The sequence below is a fragment of the Nicotiana sylvestris genome, chromosome 11 (genome assembly GCF_000393655.2).
Source record: "Nicotiana sylvestris chromosome 11, ASM39365v2, whole genome shotgun sequence".
In the NCBI taxonomy this organism is placed as follows: domain Eukaryota; kingdom Viridiplantae; phylum Streptophyta; class Magnoliopsida; order Solanales; family Solanaceae; genus Nicotiana; species Nicotiana sylvestris.
In genome coordinates, this window is record NC_091067.1 from 108,274,118 (window position 1) to 108,293,289 (window position 19,172).

Below are 19,172 nucleotides of genomic sequence, written 5' to 3' on the forward strand. Positions count from 1 at the left end.
TATCTTGTGGAGTTTTGGAGGAGGAAGGGTGTGGAGAAACACCATATATATGTAGGGTTATGGGCTGATAGTTATTCGTAACATTTCCAGGTTGTTTGACACGACTACGGTGGTCGTCGTATGTATGGAGTGATTAGGCTGTGTGTGGACTATTTTGGGAGGCTCAATATGTTTATTATTGATGTTGTTTGGGCTGTTTGGTGATTGTTTTGAATGGTGTGAGGTCATATATATAGGGGAGGTGCTGTCCGTTTCATCGTAAAATAGGTTGTGGTCGATACATAATAGTTATGACGCTTAAATGATAACGATAGTATCGTTTCTCTTATTGTAGACTAAGGAGTTTTGACAATTGCATAGCTTGAGATTGGGGCAGTATATACAAGGTATGTGAGGCTATCCCTTTCCTTCTTTTGCACGACTCCGATTGTACATAATGTAATGAACGATCTTCCAAGATACTCTACTCTTAGAAGCTAGCAGTACTTACATTGTTTTCCCTCTTATGGAACGATTGATGTTAATGTTGCTTCTCTTATTCTTATGTTATCAATGTTATTGGTACTTCCTGATTCTTATAAGGTTCATAGTGAAGAGTTAGTCCTAATAACGTGTACAGAGGATACCGACCTTACGTCACTCCGAAAGGTTTAGAATGTGATTCCATGAGTCGAGCATGCATTATATATATGTATCTATTTTACTCTACCGAGCCACGCTATAGTTGGCCGGGTACGGCACCTATTGTGCAACCACTGATCAGTTGGGTTTTACCGAGCTCCACGTGGCCGGGTACGATTCTACCGAGCCTATTATGGCCGGGTACGATATGATGATGATGATGCCCACAGAGGCGAATGCTTTAAAGGTTTATGTATTTATACATATGTATCATGCATTTCATGTAAGTAGCCCTCAGAGGTACTAAGATGTTACAGGTTGTATATTCTCTATCCTTACTTACATTACTGATCGTATTTATGGTTCCTTGCCTTACATACTCAGTACTTTATTCGTACTGACGTCCTTTTATTTGTGGACGCTGCATGTCATGCTGCAGGTCCTGATAGACAGGCAGGTGCAGCTCCCCCACCACAGTAGACTGTCCAGTTCAGCGGTGATTGGCGAGATCCCTTCTCCGGACTTGCCTTGGTCTTGGTATGCAATTTTTGTTATAGACATTATGGGTATGTCGGGGCCCTGTTCCGGCTATGTTGCAACACTTATGTTCTTTTAGAGGCTCATAGACAGGTGTCGGCTCATGTATAGTTTGGTATGCCTTGTCGGCTAGTTTTTGTTGTATAGTCTTTCATAGTAGCGTGGTAGCTCATACCTTATACGTAGTTTCTTGATTGTCTGGTCATCCCCTGCTATGTATGTTCATGTCGTCATATTTTATTGCTGGTTGTCCATGATCTAGGTCTACCATTTATATTGATCTCGTCAGCCTTAAAAGATAATAATGAAGGTTAGATGAAATGTACGTTGGTGCTCGGCAAGTGTGGTCGGGTGCTAGTCATGACCCTTCAGTTTGGGTCGTGACAATTACAATCGGAAAGCTCGTCTCAGATACTTCAAGATTGGGGACTACGTACTCAAGAAAGTTTTCCAATCCACGAGGGCAGCCAATGCAGGAAAGTTGAGTCCAAATTGGGAAGGGCCTTACAAGATTTATGGTATCACAGGAAAAGGAGCATACGAGCTTGAAACTTTAGATGACAAGATTCTACCTTCAAATTGGAATGTTGTTTATTTGAAGGAATACTACTTCTAAGGAAAGGAAATACCAACGATCAGGTATCCCCCCTCACGATTTTTATTTTTGAATTATTAAAATTTTACTAACAATTTTAGATGATAGGCAAAAATTTAGCCCGCACTAAATGATGAATTACGACCTGAAAGACACGTGGAAAGAACATAATTCCCGGTCTAGGGTTACAACTATTCTGATAGAAATTTAAATGGGTTGAGCATTCTTTATCTAAAATCGTACCTCCGAGTCCAGTATGTTTTTCCTTTTCAGGAAAAGGACCGCATGGAAGGAATAATCAAGTGCTCGAGATTTCATACTTCAAAGCTCTAATACTTGGGGGACTATATAATATACATATGATATATGTATAAGGAAGGAAAAGAAGGCTGAAATTTTCAAGTCAAGCCTAAAGTTTACTCAATAAATATCAAGTTCAGAACAAAGTCACGAGCCAAAAACGCAAGTCTGATCCAAAAACCTGTGAAGAATACACTTGTGGATACAAATTTCAACGAATATTTAGGTTAAAGGCAGTATTTAGCCATGGGTCATAAAGAAATCCTTGGATTTTCTTTTTTACAAATCTATTGTAAAAGAAAACAGTTACGGAAGAGTTATAGAATATAATTAAATTCATGTATGGTATTATTTAAGCTTGACAAGTTTGAATGAATTTTTTTCTCAAAGTTATTTCAAAAAACATGTGTGTTCCTATTTCTCTTTTCGTATGATTACACCATTATGAATGGATGTTGATCCTAAACTATGTAACCTACCTCCTCTCCTGCTCCTAGTTAGAGCAAAAGGAAGTTCATCAACAATAGGAATTTTTTGGGGATTAGGGTTCGAAGAAGACATAGTTGTACGAGGAAGAAAAGAAGATTGAATATTCAAAGAAGGAAAACTCTTATGAGAAAGAAAAGACAAAGGTTATATTTATACTCAGAAGCAACGTCAAACAATAATGTAATGATGGGAACGTCATGATGAAAACTGTCACTTCGTGATTGATGTAAGCCGTAAAAAAGCCTTAAAAGGCGCTGAAGGGTTGGAGAACCAATCAAACGTCACCACGTGTCACATGCATTAAATAGAAGTGACATGCGAAGTGTTAGTTCTGGAGAAAGTATGATGATATGTAGAATGGTGGCAAAAATTCCCGCTTTAATGAGATCAAGTTCCCAAATATTCAATTGATGAATAAATGGCAAGTGGAAGGATTATTTATATTGGAAAAAATAAGTTAACATTTAGAATTAATTATGTGTTGATATGTCAAGGCACGTGGATAAATAAAAGAATGACAACTAGCAAAGAGTATTCAAAGAGACACGAGCCTTAATAGGTACAGGCAAAGATTCAAGAAAATAGGAAGGAACGGTTACTCGAATCTCTTGCTAATTTGAAGAGACATCGGAGGAATGAACCTAGATAGCAAAAAGTACAGATATATATTATCCATAACTAATGAGCATCAATGATGGAAAACATTATAGAATCTTCACGAAACAGTTATGATTACCAATTATAATGTTACATTCATTATGTCTCTATTATGAGAGGAAAGAAATGTAGTACTTAGAAATAGCTATAAAAGGAGAGAAATAACATTTGTAAAGGGACACAGATTATTATTGGAATACACTGATTTACTTTGCTTTCTTTTGCTTACTCAGCTATCTTTCAATTTAATTTTTCTTATTGGTTCATATTTAATTATCAGTAACGCGAGTTCTTCTAAAATTAAGCTTTGACCGAAATTCCTATTTTCTGGTTAAACAATGGGGAAAAATAATCATCCAGTATGCATTCACCAAAGCCCAAACTATTCTGCTGAAGACGTGACTATTAGTCCAAGTAAACCACACGCCATACGTCTACATAACTACTATACCAGTATCAAACAGATAGTCATTACAATCTCTTACTTCTACTACGTGTACATGGCTTCCACAATGCCTATCCTGGGCTAAGAGGATAGTGTTATGATCTCCCGTAGTTAACCAAGGTCGTTGTTGAGTGCCTTGAATTGCTCGGAGTTCCTCCCATAGCATGTTCCTCTCTTCAATGGTATGTAGCCCATAAGCAGCTGCAAAATAGAATTATATGTTCATGTTATTACATATTACCTTGCCATGGATACACTCCTTTAGCGCACTTATCATCGTATAATTAATTACTCTAGGATCTTAGAGAATTCGTACTCTACCTCTATTACTTTGACTATAGTTGTGATACCAGCCTCACCCTTACTATCCTTATCCTTCATTCTGAATGCAATTTTTTCTTTGATTCTATGCTCAAGGACTACTATTTACGAAATATTTTTATTCCTCAAGCACTCCTCAAACTCTTTTTGCTTGTAGCATTTATTAAACCCTCTAATATTCTAGGTAATAAGATTCATGCTTGGATATGATAAGAAGATGTGCCCCCGAATCTACCTCTCCATTCCTCTGTTCCTTCCTTGATTTAGTCATACATCCTGCCTTTTGTAACTAGGAATTTGTCTTATCCAATGGACAAAAACCATTTACAACATTCAACTCATGTCGCCCACCGCTTTGCACTCCCTTAGCAGCTAATTTGCCTCTGACAGTCTGCCACTGTTCATCTTGTATTTGGCTAGAATTTACTACCCTCGCTAGGGAGAATTTTTATTTTGTATCTCGTACAATTGGCGCTAGTTGTATGAGGCATCTTTTTGTCTCAGATTTTTGTGGACCCAGAAGTGTAAGATTGGGGTCCACAAATTTGTGAGACAAAAAAGAGCCTCATACAACTAATGTCAGTTGTGTGAGGCACACCATAAAACTTCTCCCTCCTTGAGGTTCTGCATTACAATAGTCCCAGCCTCTCATTTTTGCATCTTTTTGTTTTCTATCACAACGAGCATTCGTACTCGCGCGTTGCGCGAAAAATGAAAAAAATAAAATAATTTTTTTTACTTGAATAATACGATGGACACAAAGGAGCATGAAAGAAATATGATTTTGTAATTCATTCGTTATATATGTTAGGTCTTGTTGCTCTTCATATATTTACATACATAATCGACACACATTGTGTTTTCAGACAAAGAAAAAATCAAGATAGATCGCATACATAATTTACTTAAAGCTTCTAGCCAATACTGTAAAGTAAATTTTTGGGCTTTATCATTCTTAGATAAACCTTTGCCTATCTGCATGAAGAAACGAAAATGTTAGAAACTAATTACTTATAGAATTGATGTGATCCAAATTTCTTTGACAACTCTAGTTTCTCGCTCTTGACCATCACGAAATTGATGTCTCATGCTTCTCGAGATCAAGAAATGAAATAGAAGTGTGTTCGACTTATGCCAACTGTAATAGCTTCCACCTGTAACAAATCGAAAAGGGTATCAGAAAAAATTAAAATCAATACAACTTTATTTTAACAGAAAGGAAATCAAAATACATACCAAATATGCTGAACGAATACTGTAATATATGGTAATTTTTGTCTCGTCCAAAAGCTTTTGCATACTTTCTCTAAAATTATAGTTGTATCATATTTTGTGCTACTACTATATGCCAAAAGCTGTAAGATTTTTCATGATTTTCTTTTAAGGATAAGGACTTGACAGACTTATCAGTTTGGGAATATTAAGCAAGTGTTTGTAATGGACTGTGCAAGCTTGCGAGAGAAAAGTAGTTGTACGAAAATAAATGTGCATTTTCAATCAACATTTTATGGTCCTTAAAAACACACGTTTCATAAAGAGATACCACCTGAGTTGAGTAAATTCCAATTAAATGAGCTTCCTGCTCATTAGTTGCAGCTTCAACAATACATAAGTTTATGAACTCATCATGTGTACCTCCAAGTTGAGAATAAATACTAACTAAATCATCTTCTTAATGCATAAATCCATAGCATAAAAATTTAAGATATATCAATCAAAAATTATCCCGAGCACTTCTTAGAAATAAAATTACATCAACTTTATTATTTGAACCGGAAAAGAAGGAATACCAAAGAAGATGGATAAATAGTACTAATTATAACAAAATTGTTGACTTTAATAAATTTTTCAATCAATCGTCTTCCCTACTAACTTAGAATACATTGATCATTTGTGGTTTATAAAATCTGAATAACTAGGATATTGTACTAGTACAAAAAATAGTACTAAAAGAAAGGCATGTTAGAGCTCAATTGATTTGTGTTTTCAATTTTAAATTTTCTGAAAAAATCAACTAGCTTGTTCATGTTCAACCTCTTTCTCCTCACACAACCAAACAAGCTTTGACAGATAAATGCTATTCTAAAATCTATATTATACAAAAAGTTAATAAATAAAATTTATTTTAGTTCAACCCCATTTTCACCTTGAATTGGTCAAACCAGCTTTTCTATAAACAACTATAGATCTAGAATATAGGAACAATGAAGTTAAATAACTATAAGAATAATTCTATATAAAAAATATGCTATAAAATTAATAGTTTGTTTAATTTAAAACCATACCATAGATTCGTCAATTCCAAATTAGAAAAGATACAAAGATGTGAATGATCATCGACAATCAAAGCTATAGACCCAACTAATAAGAAAGTTTTAAACAACCCAACACCCACACAAGATAGAGATAGAAATTTATAAACTCTTTTGGTTGTTATGGTGGCCATCAATTTTGGTTGCCGATGCTAGCGGGTGAGATTTTTGTAGTATAGGGTTTTTCAATTAAGGTAACTCCTGATTTTTTTTTTATAGTCTTTAGACTAAATTGAGAGGGTATATATTTAGGCGGGAAGCTATTTAGAGGAAAAAATAAAAATTAAAGGCAATACTAAAAGCAAAAACAATAGTTTTACTATCTGTTCTCTTGAATGACAAATAAAGATATACTAATTACTCGTTAATTTATTGGCCGCCAATATTTGTCTTCCATGAATATATTAGCGACAATTAGTTTATTGTTATAAGCAATTGTCACTAACTCCTCTTTTTATTGTAGTGCTTGGAAATTCCCCTTTTCTTTTTAGGAGTTTTTTATGCATTAAATAATTTTTTTTCAGTTTCTATTTACTTTCTAAAATTGTTAGAATTGGTAAACTAAAAGAAGATGTCTGGAAATTCAGATGAGTAGTGTCAGGTAGTCAAAAATTGAAGTGATAATACTTTAGAAATTTGCGTGTTAGTCCTCTCAATGCGCTGAATTGTCATGATAGGCCTATTCGTAAAACTGTTAATTTTTAAAAGTCTCAAGTATTTATTTGTTTTAAATTAGACGTTTACATAATTCAACACATGCAAAATGAGAATATGTCATGCTTCTCATTTGTCATTTGCCAATTAGACTGGGAAATTTTTGTTCTGGCATTTGAACAAATAGCAACTTTGTATTGGTTAAAATTTGACCGTCATGACTGAACTAACAAAGTGACTGGGTAGTGAAAGATAGCGTAGCCCACTCTGCGTCTCTTTCCCGACACCCGTCGAGTCGGAAGAAACAGCGCCTAAAAGGACGACCGAGACATATTGGAGGCAAGAGGGTGTCGGCCCAAGTAAAGGACAAAGGTGACTTGACTATATATAGTAGGGAAAACCTTCGATTAAGAGGGTTGCTCCCTCCTTTCTCTCTCTGAAGCTCTCTTCTTGTATTCTTGATAGGAAGGAAGTAATCCATAGAAGAACATGTAAAGTTATCCCCATCGATCGATGGGAGACACAATATTGAATTTCAATAAGATCATTTACATCCCTTTTATCCTGTATGCGATCCATACTACTAGTTCTTTGATCTGGAATTAATTATGTCTCACTAAGATTTACCCCTTCATCTTCTTTGATTGATTTGTTCAAAAAGGTATCGATATCTTTTGAGTCAAACAATCTTGTTTTTTCATTATTTAAGATTTGTTCTTTTATGTATTTTTTAATGTTCCTTCAATAGAAAATAGGCAGTCTCTTGCATGGTCTCCTCAAACTCTTTGGTTGTCTTTTGGAGTATTGTAGACATGTGATTTTTGACCCTCCCCAAGGTTTTACATATTTTAGCCTTTAAATACTTAATTTAGGTCTAATATAGTTCTTTCGACTAATTTTAACTCTTTTACATTATCTTTATCACAAAATTGAAAAAATACAAAAATAAATAGTTCTATATTTCTCTATTTAATTCACGCATTAGGTATTTTAGAAAGGTATATTACTTTGAACCTATTTTATTTTAATATAATCTTTGAAAATAAAAAAAATAGTTTCATATTTTATACTATATAATTTAGTTCAATTAATTAGATTAATTTTTGTATTATGTAATATATTATCTTATATTAAAAGAAATTTAAATAAGATTTGGACATTTATTTCTTTTAGACAAGAGGAGTTGCTCTGATGGTAAGCAACCTCCACTTCCAACCAAGAGGTTGTGAGTTCGAGTCTCCCAAGAGCAAGGTGAGAAGTTCTTGGAGGGAAGGATGCCGGGGTCTATTTGGAAACAACCTCTCTACCTCAGGGTAGGGGTAAGGTCTGCGTACACACTACCCTCTCCAGACCCCACTAAGTGGGATTATACTGGGTGGTACCCTCTCCAGACCCCACTAAGTGGGATTATACTGGGTGGTTGTTGTTGTTGTTGTAGACCAATATTAAGGTCCAATTTCTTTTTCTCTGACTCATAAGCCCATACCCCCAACAAAAGGGGGAGAAATTTAAAAATAGTCAGATTTACAACTGGTCATTCAAAAATAGCTACAATTTCAAAAGTAATCGAAATTTAGCCATTATTCATGTAAAGATGAATCTGAGCGAAAATACTGTTCAAAACCCGGAAAATACGCCCGTATATTTTACTGGAGTTCCAGCATAAGTATGCTTGAACTCCAGCATATTATACGGGAGTTCCAGGATAACTATGCTGGAACTCCCGTATAATATGCTAGAGTTCCAGCAAACTCCAGTAAAATATACGGGAGTTCCAGCAAGTATAAATGTCCAGTATAATATACTGGAGTTTGGAGCACCAGTGCTCCAATCTCCCGTATATTATACATGAGTCAGCAAAGTGTACCGGTCCAGCATAATATGCTGGAGTTCGTACACAGATGCACCCGAACTCCCGTATATTATACGGGACCGGTCTCTGTTGCAGCAAATAGTGGCTATTTTTCATTGATTTCATAAACGGTAGCTATTTTTGATTGACCAGTCCGAAAACTGGCTATAGCAACAAAAGGACCATCAGATTTTTGAACCTAAAAAAGAGACAGCCGTTGCCCTAGCTTCTTCTTGGTGGAGACAACAACAAAGACTCTAGCAGAACCCTAGACTCAAAACACCATCGCCACTGCATCTTCCTCGTCTCAACACCACCATCTCCATCTCCCTCACCAACAACAACCAGCGACCAACCTTCCATCAACCAGAATCGCTGCCGCCGGCTGCTCAACCAAAACCCGCCGGAACTCCACAACAAGCCGCCGCAGAACACCAAACGATCCCTTCTTCTTCGAAATAGCGGCGGCAGACCTGAGACCAGTTGAAGCAACGAAACTCCTTTCTTCACCAAGCAGCTTCAGCCGTTTCCAGCCGCCGGACCACCCCCATCGCCGCTCTTCTTCTTCACCTCACACCATCGGACATCCCTTCTTCTTGACACCTTCAAAACAGCGGCACCACCAAAAGCCATCGTCTCCAATCCCTGAAGTGAAGTGAACGAACAGAGGGATATAGAAACATTAATTAAAGGCTTCAGTTTCGGATCTTATCGCCTTTTCTTCTTCTTATTTCCCCGTCTCTTTGAACAATCATAGAACAATTAAAAAGTAACTAGAGAAGGCAGAAATCGAAAATAAGAGGTCGAAAGTTTTGTGAATTCGAGGTGAAATTCCGGTTTCTGTTCCGTCGTTCGATCTTTTTTGCTGATTGTTACTCCGTGGAGTTCCCGTTGACGGATTCTTTCTTTTTTCTCCTCGCTGGATCGAGTGTAAGGCTGTTGAAGGAAGTTCTGCTATTGAAAACCATTTAAAGGTCCACTTCTATCTTTAATATCTTACCTCTTGATTTTTGTCACATATGTGTTTGGATGGTTGATTCAGATGGTTTCCACGTTTGTTTGTGATATCTTTTGATCCTTTGATAAATTTTCTTGAGTTTGATGGTTAGATTTGCTAATGACGTGAAAGTGACAATAAGAATGTCTTTCTTTGTGGTGTTTTTATGTTACTGATTCAACCGAATGTGATTTAGCTTTAATGAAGGGAGAGGTTCCAACTTGAAAACTTATTCTGAATTGATTTCATTGTTTGGGTTGCGGGGTAAAAAAAAAAAAATTAAAAGAAAATTCAGGTTCAAGATAATCATATTGTTCTTTTATTCTTGTTTTATTAACTTTCCGGGTAGAAGTATGTTTAGGCCGTCATTACTTGGGTAGGCAAGCCATAGGATTTTCTTAGTATCGAGGCGAGAGGTCGTTTCTTTTAGTTTATTATCCGGGGATGCCCCGAATGATTTGTGTATATTTTTATTCGGGGTATGCCCCGAGGTATTTGTAAATGGATGCCAAAAGTAGAAACTTGTAGTATTTTTATTTTATTTTCATTTTTCTTTTTCTTTTATTTAGGTAGGAACAACCTCGAGCCTCTTGTGTGTTTATTTTTCTTTCCATGTGTTTTCTACCTCAATTGAATATTTTAAAAGCCGACTAGATCAAGTATGCAACCGTACTAGTCACGGGACTTGGGGAGTGCCTAACACCTTCTCCCCGAGTCAAATGAACCCCCTTACCCGAATCTCTGGTGCAGACTTAGTTTTGTAGTCTCAAGTGTTTTAAAAGGAAAAATTATTTTTAGAAAAACACTGATCTGACACACTAAAATCAAATGTCAGGTGGCGACTCTGAGTTAATCCTTTTGAACACTATCTTTTGTCACTTTCAAAATTGAAAAATCCTTTAAGCTTTACTAAATTCCTTTTTATTAATTTAAGAGGGTTAAGTGAAGTGGTTAAAAAAGGGGTGTGACATCTCTGGCGACTCTGCTGGGGAGTTGCAGGTTCGAGCTGGTACTTGATCTTGTTGGCTTTTAGGATATTCGGTTGAGGTGTTTGTTTTCTTTATTTGCTTTGTTTATTTGCTTTGTTTGTCTTATTTCCTTGTTTTGTTGGTTATTGGTTTATCGTTTTTCTTAATGTGTTACTGCTTTATAAGCTGTCATCATTTGCATAACCATGGGTCTTCGTTCTGCAACAAGTTTCGGAGTACGCGTCGCGTGCACGAATTCTTTGTTGAGTCACCCTTAATTTAGGAGGGGGGCTGTCGGACATATGAAGTGGGTGGAAAGCTTGAGCAGCCACCATCGACCATACGCTCCCCCGAATTGCTTTGTTAGTGAAACCCAAACTTAGGTCAGCCTTTAAGACATTTTTATTTGCATAATGTCATTTAGACTTAGTAGGGCTCGGTCTTAGGTACTGTGTCCCTTTGTATGAAGCCTATCCAAATTTTGTCAAAAGGGGCCGGTGGCCCAAAAAGACATTCAATCATCCCTATGTGATACATGTTGCATATTTGAGGGTAAAAAGATTGGCGGACCGATGCTTGGGAAAGAAGGGTAAAAAATGTAGCAAGTAGGGCCCAGTTATATTTTTCTTTCACAACTTTTTCAAAAATCAAAAAAAAAAAAAAATGAAAACGAAAAATCCAAAAAAAAAAAAAGATTTTGCACTTTCCCATCATTTTCCAAAAATCCAAAAAAAAAAAAAGAGTAAAAGAAATCCAAAAAGATTTTACATTTTTCATCATTCTTAAAACAAAAAAAAGACAAAAAAATATAGTTTTTCTAAACTAGTTGCATTTTTTTTCCAAAGCTTTCTTCCATGTCCAATTTTCAATGGGTTATTTCTGCAAATTAATTTTTTGGGCCATGATTATTGGGAGTGTGTATCTGAGTAGTCATCCATGTTGAGTTTTCAAAAATAGCCCAATCATGTCTTGCATGTGTCCAATAGGAGGTGTTGTGGTCTCACTTAGTGTCTCGAGTCGCTAATCTATTTGGTCTTATTTTTATCATTCAGGTATGGATTCATTTACTACAGCTCTAGCATGAGAGATACCTCAGGACCATTGCATGAACGAGCTGTTTGAGGAAACTTTTCATTTTCAATCTATTTTATGTTTTTAAAATTTTTAGTCTTGTACAGTAGTATCGAGTCTATCAGTCTAGTTAAGACTGTCGAATCTTTTGTTATAGTACTTGCTTCTATTCTTTTCTAGGTTCCTGTCTTTGGCTGCTCCTTTATTTCCCAACTCCTCTAACAAAGCTAGATCGCATCACCTCCCTCTGCCCGTTGATCATATCTACCTCAACTATTGCTTCCCCACCTTATAGCTCGAAATCAATTACTGGTCATTTTAGGTGAAATAATAGTTTTGGACACGTGTTTTCGGGCGAAGAAGAAGTGCGAGATAGAGAGAGGAGGTTGGTCTTTGAAAAGAGAAGAAGAGGGAGATTTATGAATTCCTTGAGTGGGTCTGTGGTGACACTCGTGGATGACATTGATCCTTGAAATTGTCGAGAAAGTACACAATTGTAGGTTTTCTCGTGAAATTGGGAAAAGAGTCAAAGACCCAGTTCAGCTGTTAGCGTACAGATTGTTTTAGTTGCGATGAGTTCAGGAAATGTGGGGTGGCTGCCATTGATGAATGTTGTTAAATTTAAGGGAGTGCCAATTCTGCAGCAATTGCATTTGGAGGAACGGTTACTCAGGACTTCACCTCAAAACTGGTGTATTGTAAATGATGGAACCAATGAACCCACAATTGTCATGGGTATTTCAGGGTGAGCTATCAATTTTCACCCTTTTTATGGTATGACTCTTTTTTTCCATAGTAGTACTTTTGCTAGAATTGTTTCTTGATTGTTTTTATTGGCGGGTTCATTATACAACTTGTTTTGACGATTGGATTTGCACTTTCCTTCTGCTTCACTAATTAATCTTTCACCATCTTTAAACTATATAGTGCTTGTGGGAAATGGTGGAGTCAGGAAGGGGATTCGAAAAATACGAACCTAAAGCAATTTAACATATCTGTGTCATAAATACACTGATAATGAGGCCAGTTTTTCCACTTTTTGATATTGTTTAGGCTGTATATTCTTTGGAGCTAAGCTATCAGTATTAACTGCACTGCTGTTGTGCAAGTTCTGATCTATCAGCTTACAATTGATGCAAGAAGTTATGAGTACTTGATGTATGCCATGGCCGTAATGATAGGACATTTTTTGTTTTATGTCTCTAATTGAGTTAATTGTATAACAACATTAACCATTGTCACAGAAAACCAGCTGAACTTCTTGAAATCGGTTCTGTTTTGCAAGACAAGATTCCAGTAGTAAAGAGGTTTACTGGAGGAGGCACTGTAATAGTCGATCACAGGACAATTTTCATCTCCTTCATATGCAATAAGGATGCTGTCCCTACTGTACAACCATATCCTAGGCCCATCATGTCATGGAGCAGCCAACTCTATAGCAAGGTGTTTCAAGGAGTTGGGGATTTCTCTCTTCGTGAAAATGGTACTTTTCTGCTCCAGGATTATTTTCATTGTTGACTGTCCAGCTTTTTGCAGGAAGAGCTGCAGGTTTTCTTCAAGAACCAACCCCCCCCCCCCCATCTCTCAAAAAAAAGTGTAACCTTGCTTTTATGTCAAAAAAAGGGACTTGCTTTTAAACTTTGTTATGGAGGAAATACTTGCTTATACTTGCTGTATGGTATTTTTGCACTATATATTTCTCTATCTATATATTTGTGACACTGAGTTAATTTGATATTGTTGAAATTTATTTGACTAATCAAAAAACAGAATTAGAAGTTTCAATTGGCTGACAATGTATTTTTGCATGTACTTGTGCTAAAAACCAAGGTTGAGTGTCAGACTAACAATGCTATTACGTTGCACTCATCAAGGGAGCTTCCTTTTATGTGGATTTAATTATTTGTGGTAGATAAGGTTCACACACTTTCTAACTAACTTCCTGACAAGAAAAGTGCCATTCATTGGATTGGATGCTTCCTTTTCTGTTTTCTTATTTCTTCTTGTTAGCAATATTGTATTCTTTCTTCTCTGTGCAGTTGGTTCCCATTTCTATGTACATTGTGTTACTTGGCCTTAAAAGAATTGTGAATACTATCTCCCCCCATTCTCTTGCCCTGTCTTGATATCCGTCTGACTGCTTGTTTTGTCCTTTATTTTTTGTTCTTTCTCTTTTGCTCACACGGAGATATGACTTGAGGAATCCTTGTTTTATGTCTTGCTCACCAGCTTTCTAAGACATCCGACTTCATATTGTTTTTTACATGATCACAGACTACGTTTTTGGCAACCGCAAGTTTGGGGGAAATGCTCAATCTATCATAAAAGGCCGTTGGATCCATCATACATCCTTTCTTTGGGATTATGAGATGATGAACATGGCTTATCTCAAACTTCCAAAACGAGCTCCTGACTATCGACAGGTTTGCAAAATTTTCAAGTTCTTTGTTCTGCTTGGTAAATAGTCTTGTGAGCCTTTTTTTATGAACTTGACGCAGCTGATTTTTGAACACTCTGTTTCTGGAAACACCGATTTAAGTTGTTGGCAGAATAAACTTAATCGTGTTCAAGATCGATGCAAAATTTCATTCTCGTACACTGCAACATATGGAACAACTATGTAATTAATAGAATTACATTATTATTGAATAATTTCATAATCGTACATATTTTTCTCTTCCCTCTAATATATAGTACATTTAGGTACAGAGAATAGATAAAGCATTTTCATATAGAAAATAGTCGTGGTGGTGCTTGCACTGCATGCATACTCTTCTAAGCTGATGGTGTGAAGACCTCTAAGTTGGTGCTGACATCATGGTGAAAAGATGAAGCATGGGTAGTCTTCTCTGTTTCACTTGGCTTGAGGAATGGGTACTGGGATTAATTACTTCGGAAAATCTGCAAAAATTGGCTCATGTCACTGTTAAGGGCTGTCCCAATGTGGTTTTAAGATAAATTTACTGAAAGGCTCTTTCATGTGTTCTGAACAAATCATCCCTGAAACTATGGTTGTGGACTTGTGGCAGTGAGCCTAAGAAGTTGTTTACTATCAAGTATACTTGGTAGTTGGCTTGGCTGAAAAGGTAAAGCTAGTTAATCTCAGATTGCAAGCAGCCACAATGTTGAAGTCTGTGGTACATGCATCGTCATTTACTCACATATGAAATTTCCAAGTTTGTCTTTTACGCCTTTGTAGTCTTCTAATTTCCTGCCTGCATATCACCTAATATATCATAATCTTGAGTGTAAAATACACTCGTGTCCTCTTAACTAACCTCTTGCTTAAGGTCCACATATGAAACTATCCTCTTTTCAAGTGCTCACGTGGGCAATCAAGAACCCAACTATTTCATTATTCTGAATTTTCCCCTGGAGTCATGTCCATACCAGGAATCCAAGTTCCAATAACTGCATGCTGTTGTGATGAGCTGAACCCAGACCTCCCTCGCGATGAGCATGCGCCGCATGCTCTGTGTTTGGTACTGGAGGGGGAGCATGTGATGGACATGCTATGGGACCAAAACATTCTGTTCCAGGCTCCCTGCCTTGACTGCACCGTGCTCTCTTTTCTAGCGATAGTTCCTGGCGATATCACCTCTTTCGGGTCATTTTCCAACAGCCACTTTTTCAATAAATTCCAAGTGACCAAACTTTTTCTGACTATTTTCAGCAAGTTTTGTGATGCCTATTGAATCTTTTTATGTTTTTGACGATAAATAAACTCAAATTGGTTTTCAACCTTAGCGGGCATGTGAGAATGTTAAGTGCCAGTGTTAGAGTGTTAGAATTAGAATTTTGAAAGAATTAAGTTCTTTAGTTGGATATTCTCACACATTGACAAATCTTTATATATGTTGAGTCTGACACCTACAAATAGGGTTCTAGTATATATTGAATAAACAAGTTATCAAAGTATTCCTTCCTTTTTCTTATTTTTCACATTAGACTTTTCTCTTAGATGTAAATATCTTCCTCAGCTGCTACATCGTAGTACCATTATATCTTTTTTAGCAAACTAAACTAGTAAACTTATTTATTGACGTGTTATTCATAACTTATCAACTAGATGAGATCCACAGTAGTTGGGATCCATTTGTGCTTATCACTGATTCATTTACTCCCTCTCCTGGAGTGCTTGTCCTATTTTTCTTTCTGATATTCAAGTGATATAATCTTTGGCTAATAATTCTCACAATTATTTTCTTCAGTGTTAAGTTGGAAAACTTACATTTATCTGTATTCTTTTTCGTAAATTCTAAATGTCTGAATGTCATTTAAATAAGAATTTTTTATAAATCCACTTAACTCAATCTAAAGTATAATCATATAATTGTAACAAATATTATTAAGGGAAAACAGGAAGATAACTTCTACTTATTATATGAGATCCACTGGGGTCAGAGCCTACTTGTGCCTGTACCAAGGTCTCGATTGGGAAGTTGATGAGTTCCTTATGTGCAAGATAACTAAAGCTATCCATGATTTTATCTTATGGAACGCCGTGTCTAAACAATGCCTTTTGAGGCTCTAGTAGCTAAAGTAAATATGGAGGAGCTCTTGTTTGCCTGTTATGTTTGGAGCCTCCTGGTCATCTCTATGGTGCATTCACTCTAGGCTCTAACACTGTTAACTCACTAGGAGCCTGAGTATTCTGTGGCTTGAAGGTTTCTAGCCAGATTCGTCCCTGGAGGCCTTCTAAGCCACTGTCTCGACTTCTGGACGTAGAGAACATTTAGTCGAGTATCAGCAACTGGTGATAAAACCTATTCCCAGTTCAATCTTGATCAGTCATTTTTTCAGAAATGGTAGTCAACGCAATCTGATGTGTCTGAACATTCTCCAACATCCAGATCATGCTCTTGCTTTCACCTCTTCGAAAGGACGTAACATATTCCCAATCCTAGCGACAGCCGGTGCTTTCTTTGGTAAAGTATTCCACAGAGTATCGAAGTAACAAAAAGTTGTTTCTTTCATGAGCTTCCTTACTGTACTCTAACTCTGTCATTTGATGTCTCTCAACCCTGCTCTCATTTCTGCTTATAGTACTTTTCCAGCTTATTTCACTTTAATGCCTCCACATGCTTTTTAGATGGCTTTGCGAACTTGAACTTCTTAGTATTTACTAGTGTTTTTCAGTCGAATTATGCATGCCATGGAAGTCTTATAGCTGAGAGAGACTGCAACATGATAATTACGCCTAAGTTCTTTGGTTTGAAGGGATCTTTTATGCTTGAACTTCAAGTTGAGTATAAAATATTCTCATGGTGAAGTCTTGCTATGGTTTCTCCATGGAATTATGCATGTCATGACCAACTTATAGCTGAGCAAGACTGCAGCATGATAATTACACCTATGTTCTTTGGCTTGAAGGGTGTCTTTATGTGTGAACTTCTAGTGAGTTAAATATTCTCACGCTGAAGCCTTGTTCCTATTTTACTCTCATTTGTTACTTCATACTTGACAATATGCCATTTTGGCTCATGAGATACTTCACTACTTTTTTATTTGTACAAGTTACTTTTGCATTGAACATTAGTAATTTGCTTGCTTTAGTCTCTGATGGAGAGTTTGCCTACTGGTTATTCAGGCAAGAGACCATTCAGACTTTATCTGCCGCATGAAGGATTATATATCTCGGCAAGAATTCATAAATAGAACCATATCTGCACTTGACAGCCACTTTTCTGTGACTTCTCTGGAGCTTAAATCATATGACTGTCCTGATGACACGAAATTTATGCCCTCCTCTAGACTGCTGGGAAAACAAGAACTGGAGGAAAGTTTTGAGTCTGAATCTGGGAATGTCATATTTCAGTCACTGTAACTGCTACAAGATGAGAAGACCTTCGCTTGAGGTGCTACTGTATGTCAATGTACCTTAATTGGTTATTCGTCGAGGAATAATTTTCCCTTTTTCCATGAGAGTATTTTTGTTGGATTGGGCTCCTAATCTGGTTGTGGTTGCCTACCTCCAACTCATTCATGTTGCTACTTCCTCGGATAAAAATACTAGGAGGAAGTGCTACCTTTTACCATTGTGCGTTACAGGGGGCATAATTAAGTCCTTGTTTGTAAGCACATCGATTGAGCGTTTACATTATTAATTCACAGGACAAACCACCATCTTTACAGATACTGTTTGTAATCTGACCATCTCTCTCGCCTTCATTTGGTTGTGGCTTTATTTCTTGCAGCAAAAGGACTTTGCTTCAAAATGTGAGTTGCCTAGACTTTGATTCCAAGAGTTTGTTGTAGCTAGTAGAGGTCTTCAGTCATTACCAGGAAAGAGAAAATTTTCAAATGTACATTTCCTGTTGATTGGTAAGTTTTGCTTTCCAATAATCATAGCTATTGTGTTAGCAAGCATACGCACCATGCATGCTGTCATAGGGGCGTTTTTCTGTCCGCCGAAAACACTGCCAGCCGGTATACTTTACTAGCTTCAGTATAATATACTGGAGACTGGAGCACCAGTGCTCCAAACTCCAGTATATTATGCTGGATCGGTATATTATACTGGAACTCCAGTATACTATGCTGGAATATTTTTTCGGATTCTGAACAGTGTTTTCGTTCAGATTTACATGAAAAATGGCTAAATTTCGTTTACTTTTGAAACTGTGGCTATTTTTGAATGATCACTTGTAAATCTGGCTATTTTTGAATTTCTCCCTCTATAGAAGGTAGTTTTCTCTTTATTTATCGAGAAAACTACCTTCTATAGCCCCTTAAAATTTTAATAACCCATGTTTTGTCCCACTTACAGAATATGGCCCTTCGGCCCAAACATATTGCATTTAGTAGCAGAAAAGAATGAGCATGACAACACAAGCGCCTGTAGCTCAGTGGATAGAGTGTTGTTTCGTAAGCAGAATGTCGCAGGTTCGACCCCTACATGGCGCAATAGAGTAACCCTTTTTTGCCACGACTTATTTTGTATATTTTTTGTATAGTAACAGTCTTTTTTTCTATAGTGACGGTATATTTTATATATTTTTTGTATAGTGACAGTCTATTTAGTATATATTTTGTATATTGACAGTCTATTTTGTATATGTTAGCGGAAACGTAAAAGAAAGAACAATTTAACGTGGTTCGGATCAAAATAATCCTACGTCCACCAGAGAACAGTTGCATTTTTAATATTAACAAAGGAAGGGGAGAGTTCCCAATTACACTTAAGAGAATTTCTCCCTTAACTCTCTACTCACTACAATTTGTTGTATTATTTTTGGGATGATTTCTACAAATGAAGGAGTGCATCTATTTATAGAGGTAAAGATCTCCTCTTGATGTCACCAACCTCTTGATGTCATTGGTGACATCAAACTACCTCCTCTTGATGTCATG

General features: G+C 36.6%; 1 protein-coding gene across 6 annotated transcripts; it reads left to right on the top strand.

Annotated features, from left to right (window-relative positions):
- The first annotated feature begins 8,909 nt into the window (after positions 1-8,909).
- Positions 8,910-18,913, top strand: LOC104243295 (uncharacterized). Of its 6 annotated transcripts, none has more exons than XR_011403459.1 (6): positions 8,910-9,757; positions 11,801-12,564; positions 13,064-13,302; positions 14,094-14,242; positions 16,673-17,216; positions 17,410-17,535. XR_011403459.1 is itself a non-coding variant. In XM_070162306.1 (6 exons), exons 2-5 carry the CDS (start codon positions 12,392-12,394, stop codon positions 17,644-17,646), a joined length of 798 nt encoding a protein of 265 aa, XP_070018407.1. In that variant the 5' UTR covers positions 8,945-9,757; positions 11,801-12,391; the 3' UTR covers positions 17,647-17,685; positions 18,017-18,141. The 6 variants fall into 6 exon arrangements, 4 of the variants coding, with proteins under 4 accessions (XP_070018407.1, XP_070018406.1, XP_070018408.1 ...); XR_011403460.1 differs by lacking the exons at positions 16,673-17,216; positions 17,410-17,535 and adding exons at positions 18,017-18,143; positions 18,589-18,913 and having other exon boundaries at positions 8,913-9,757; XM_070162306.1 differs by lacking the exon at positions 16,673-17,216 and adding an exon at positions 18,017-18,141 and having other exon boundaries at positions 8,945-9,757; positions 17,410-17,685.
- Positions 18,914-19,172: the final 259 nt, after the last annotated feature.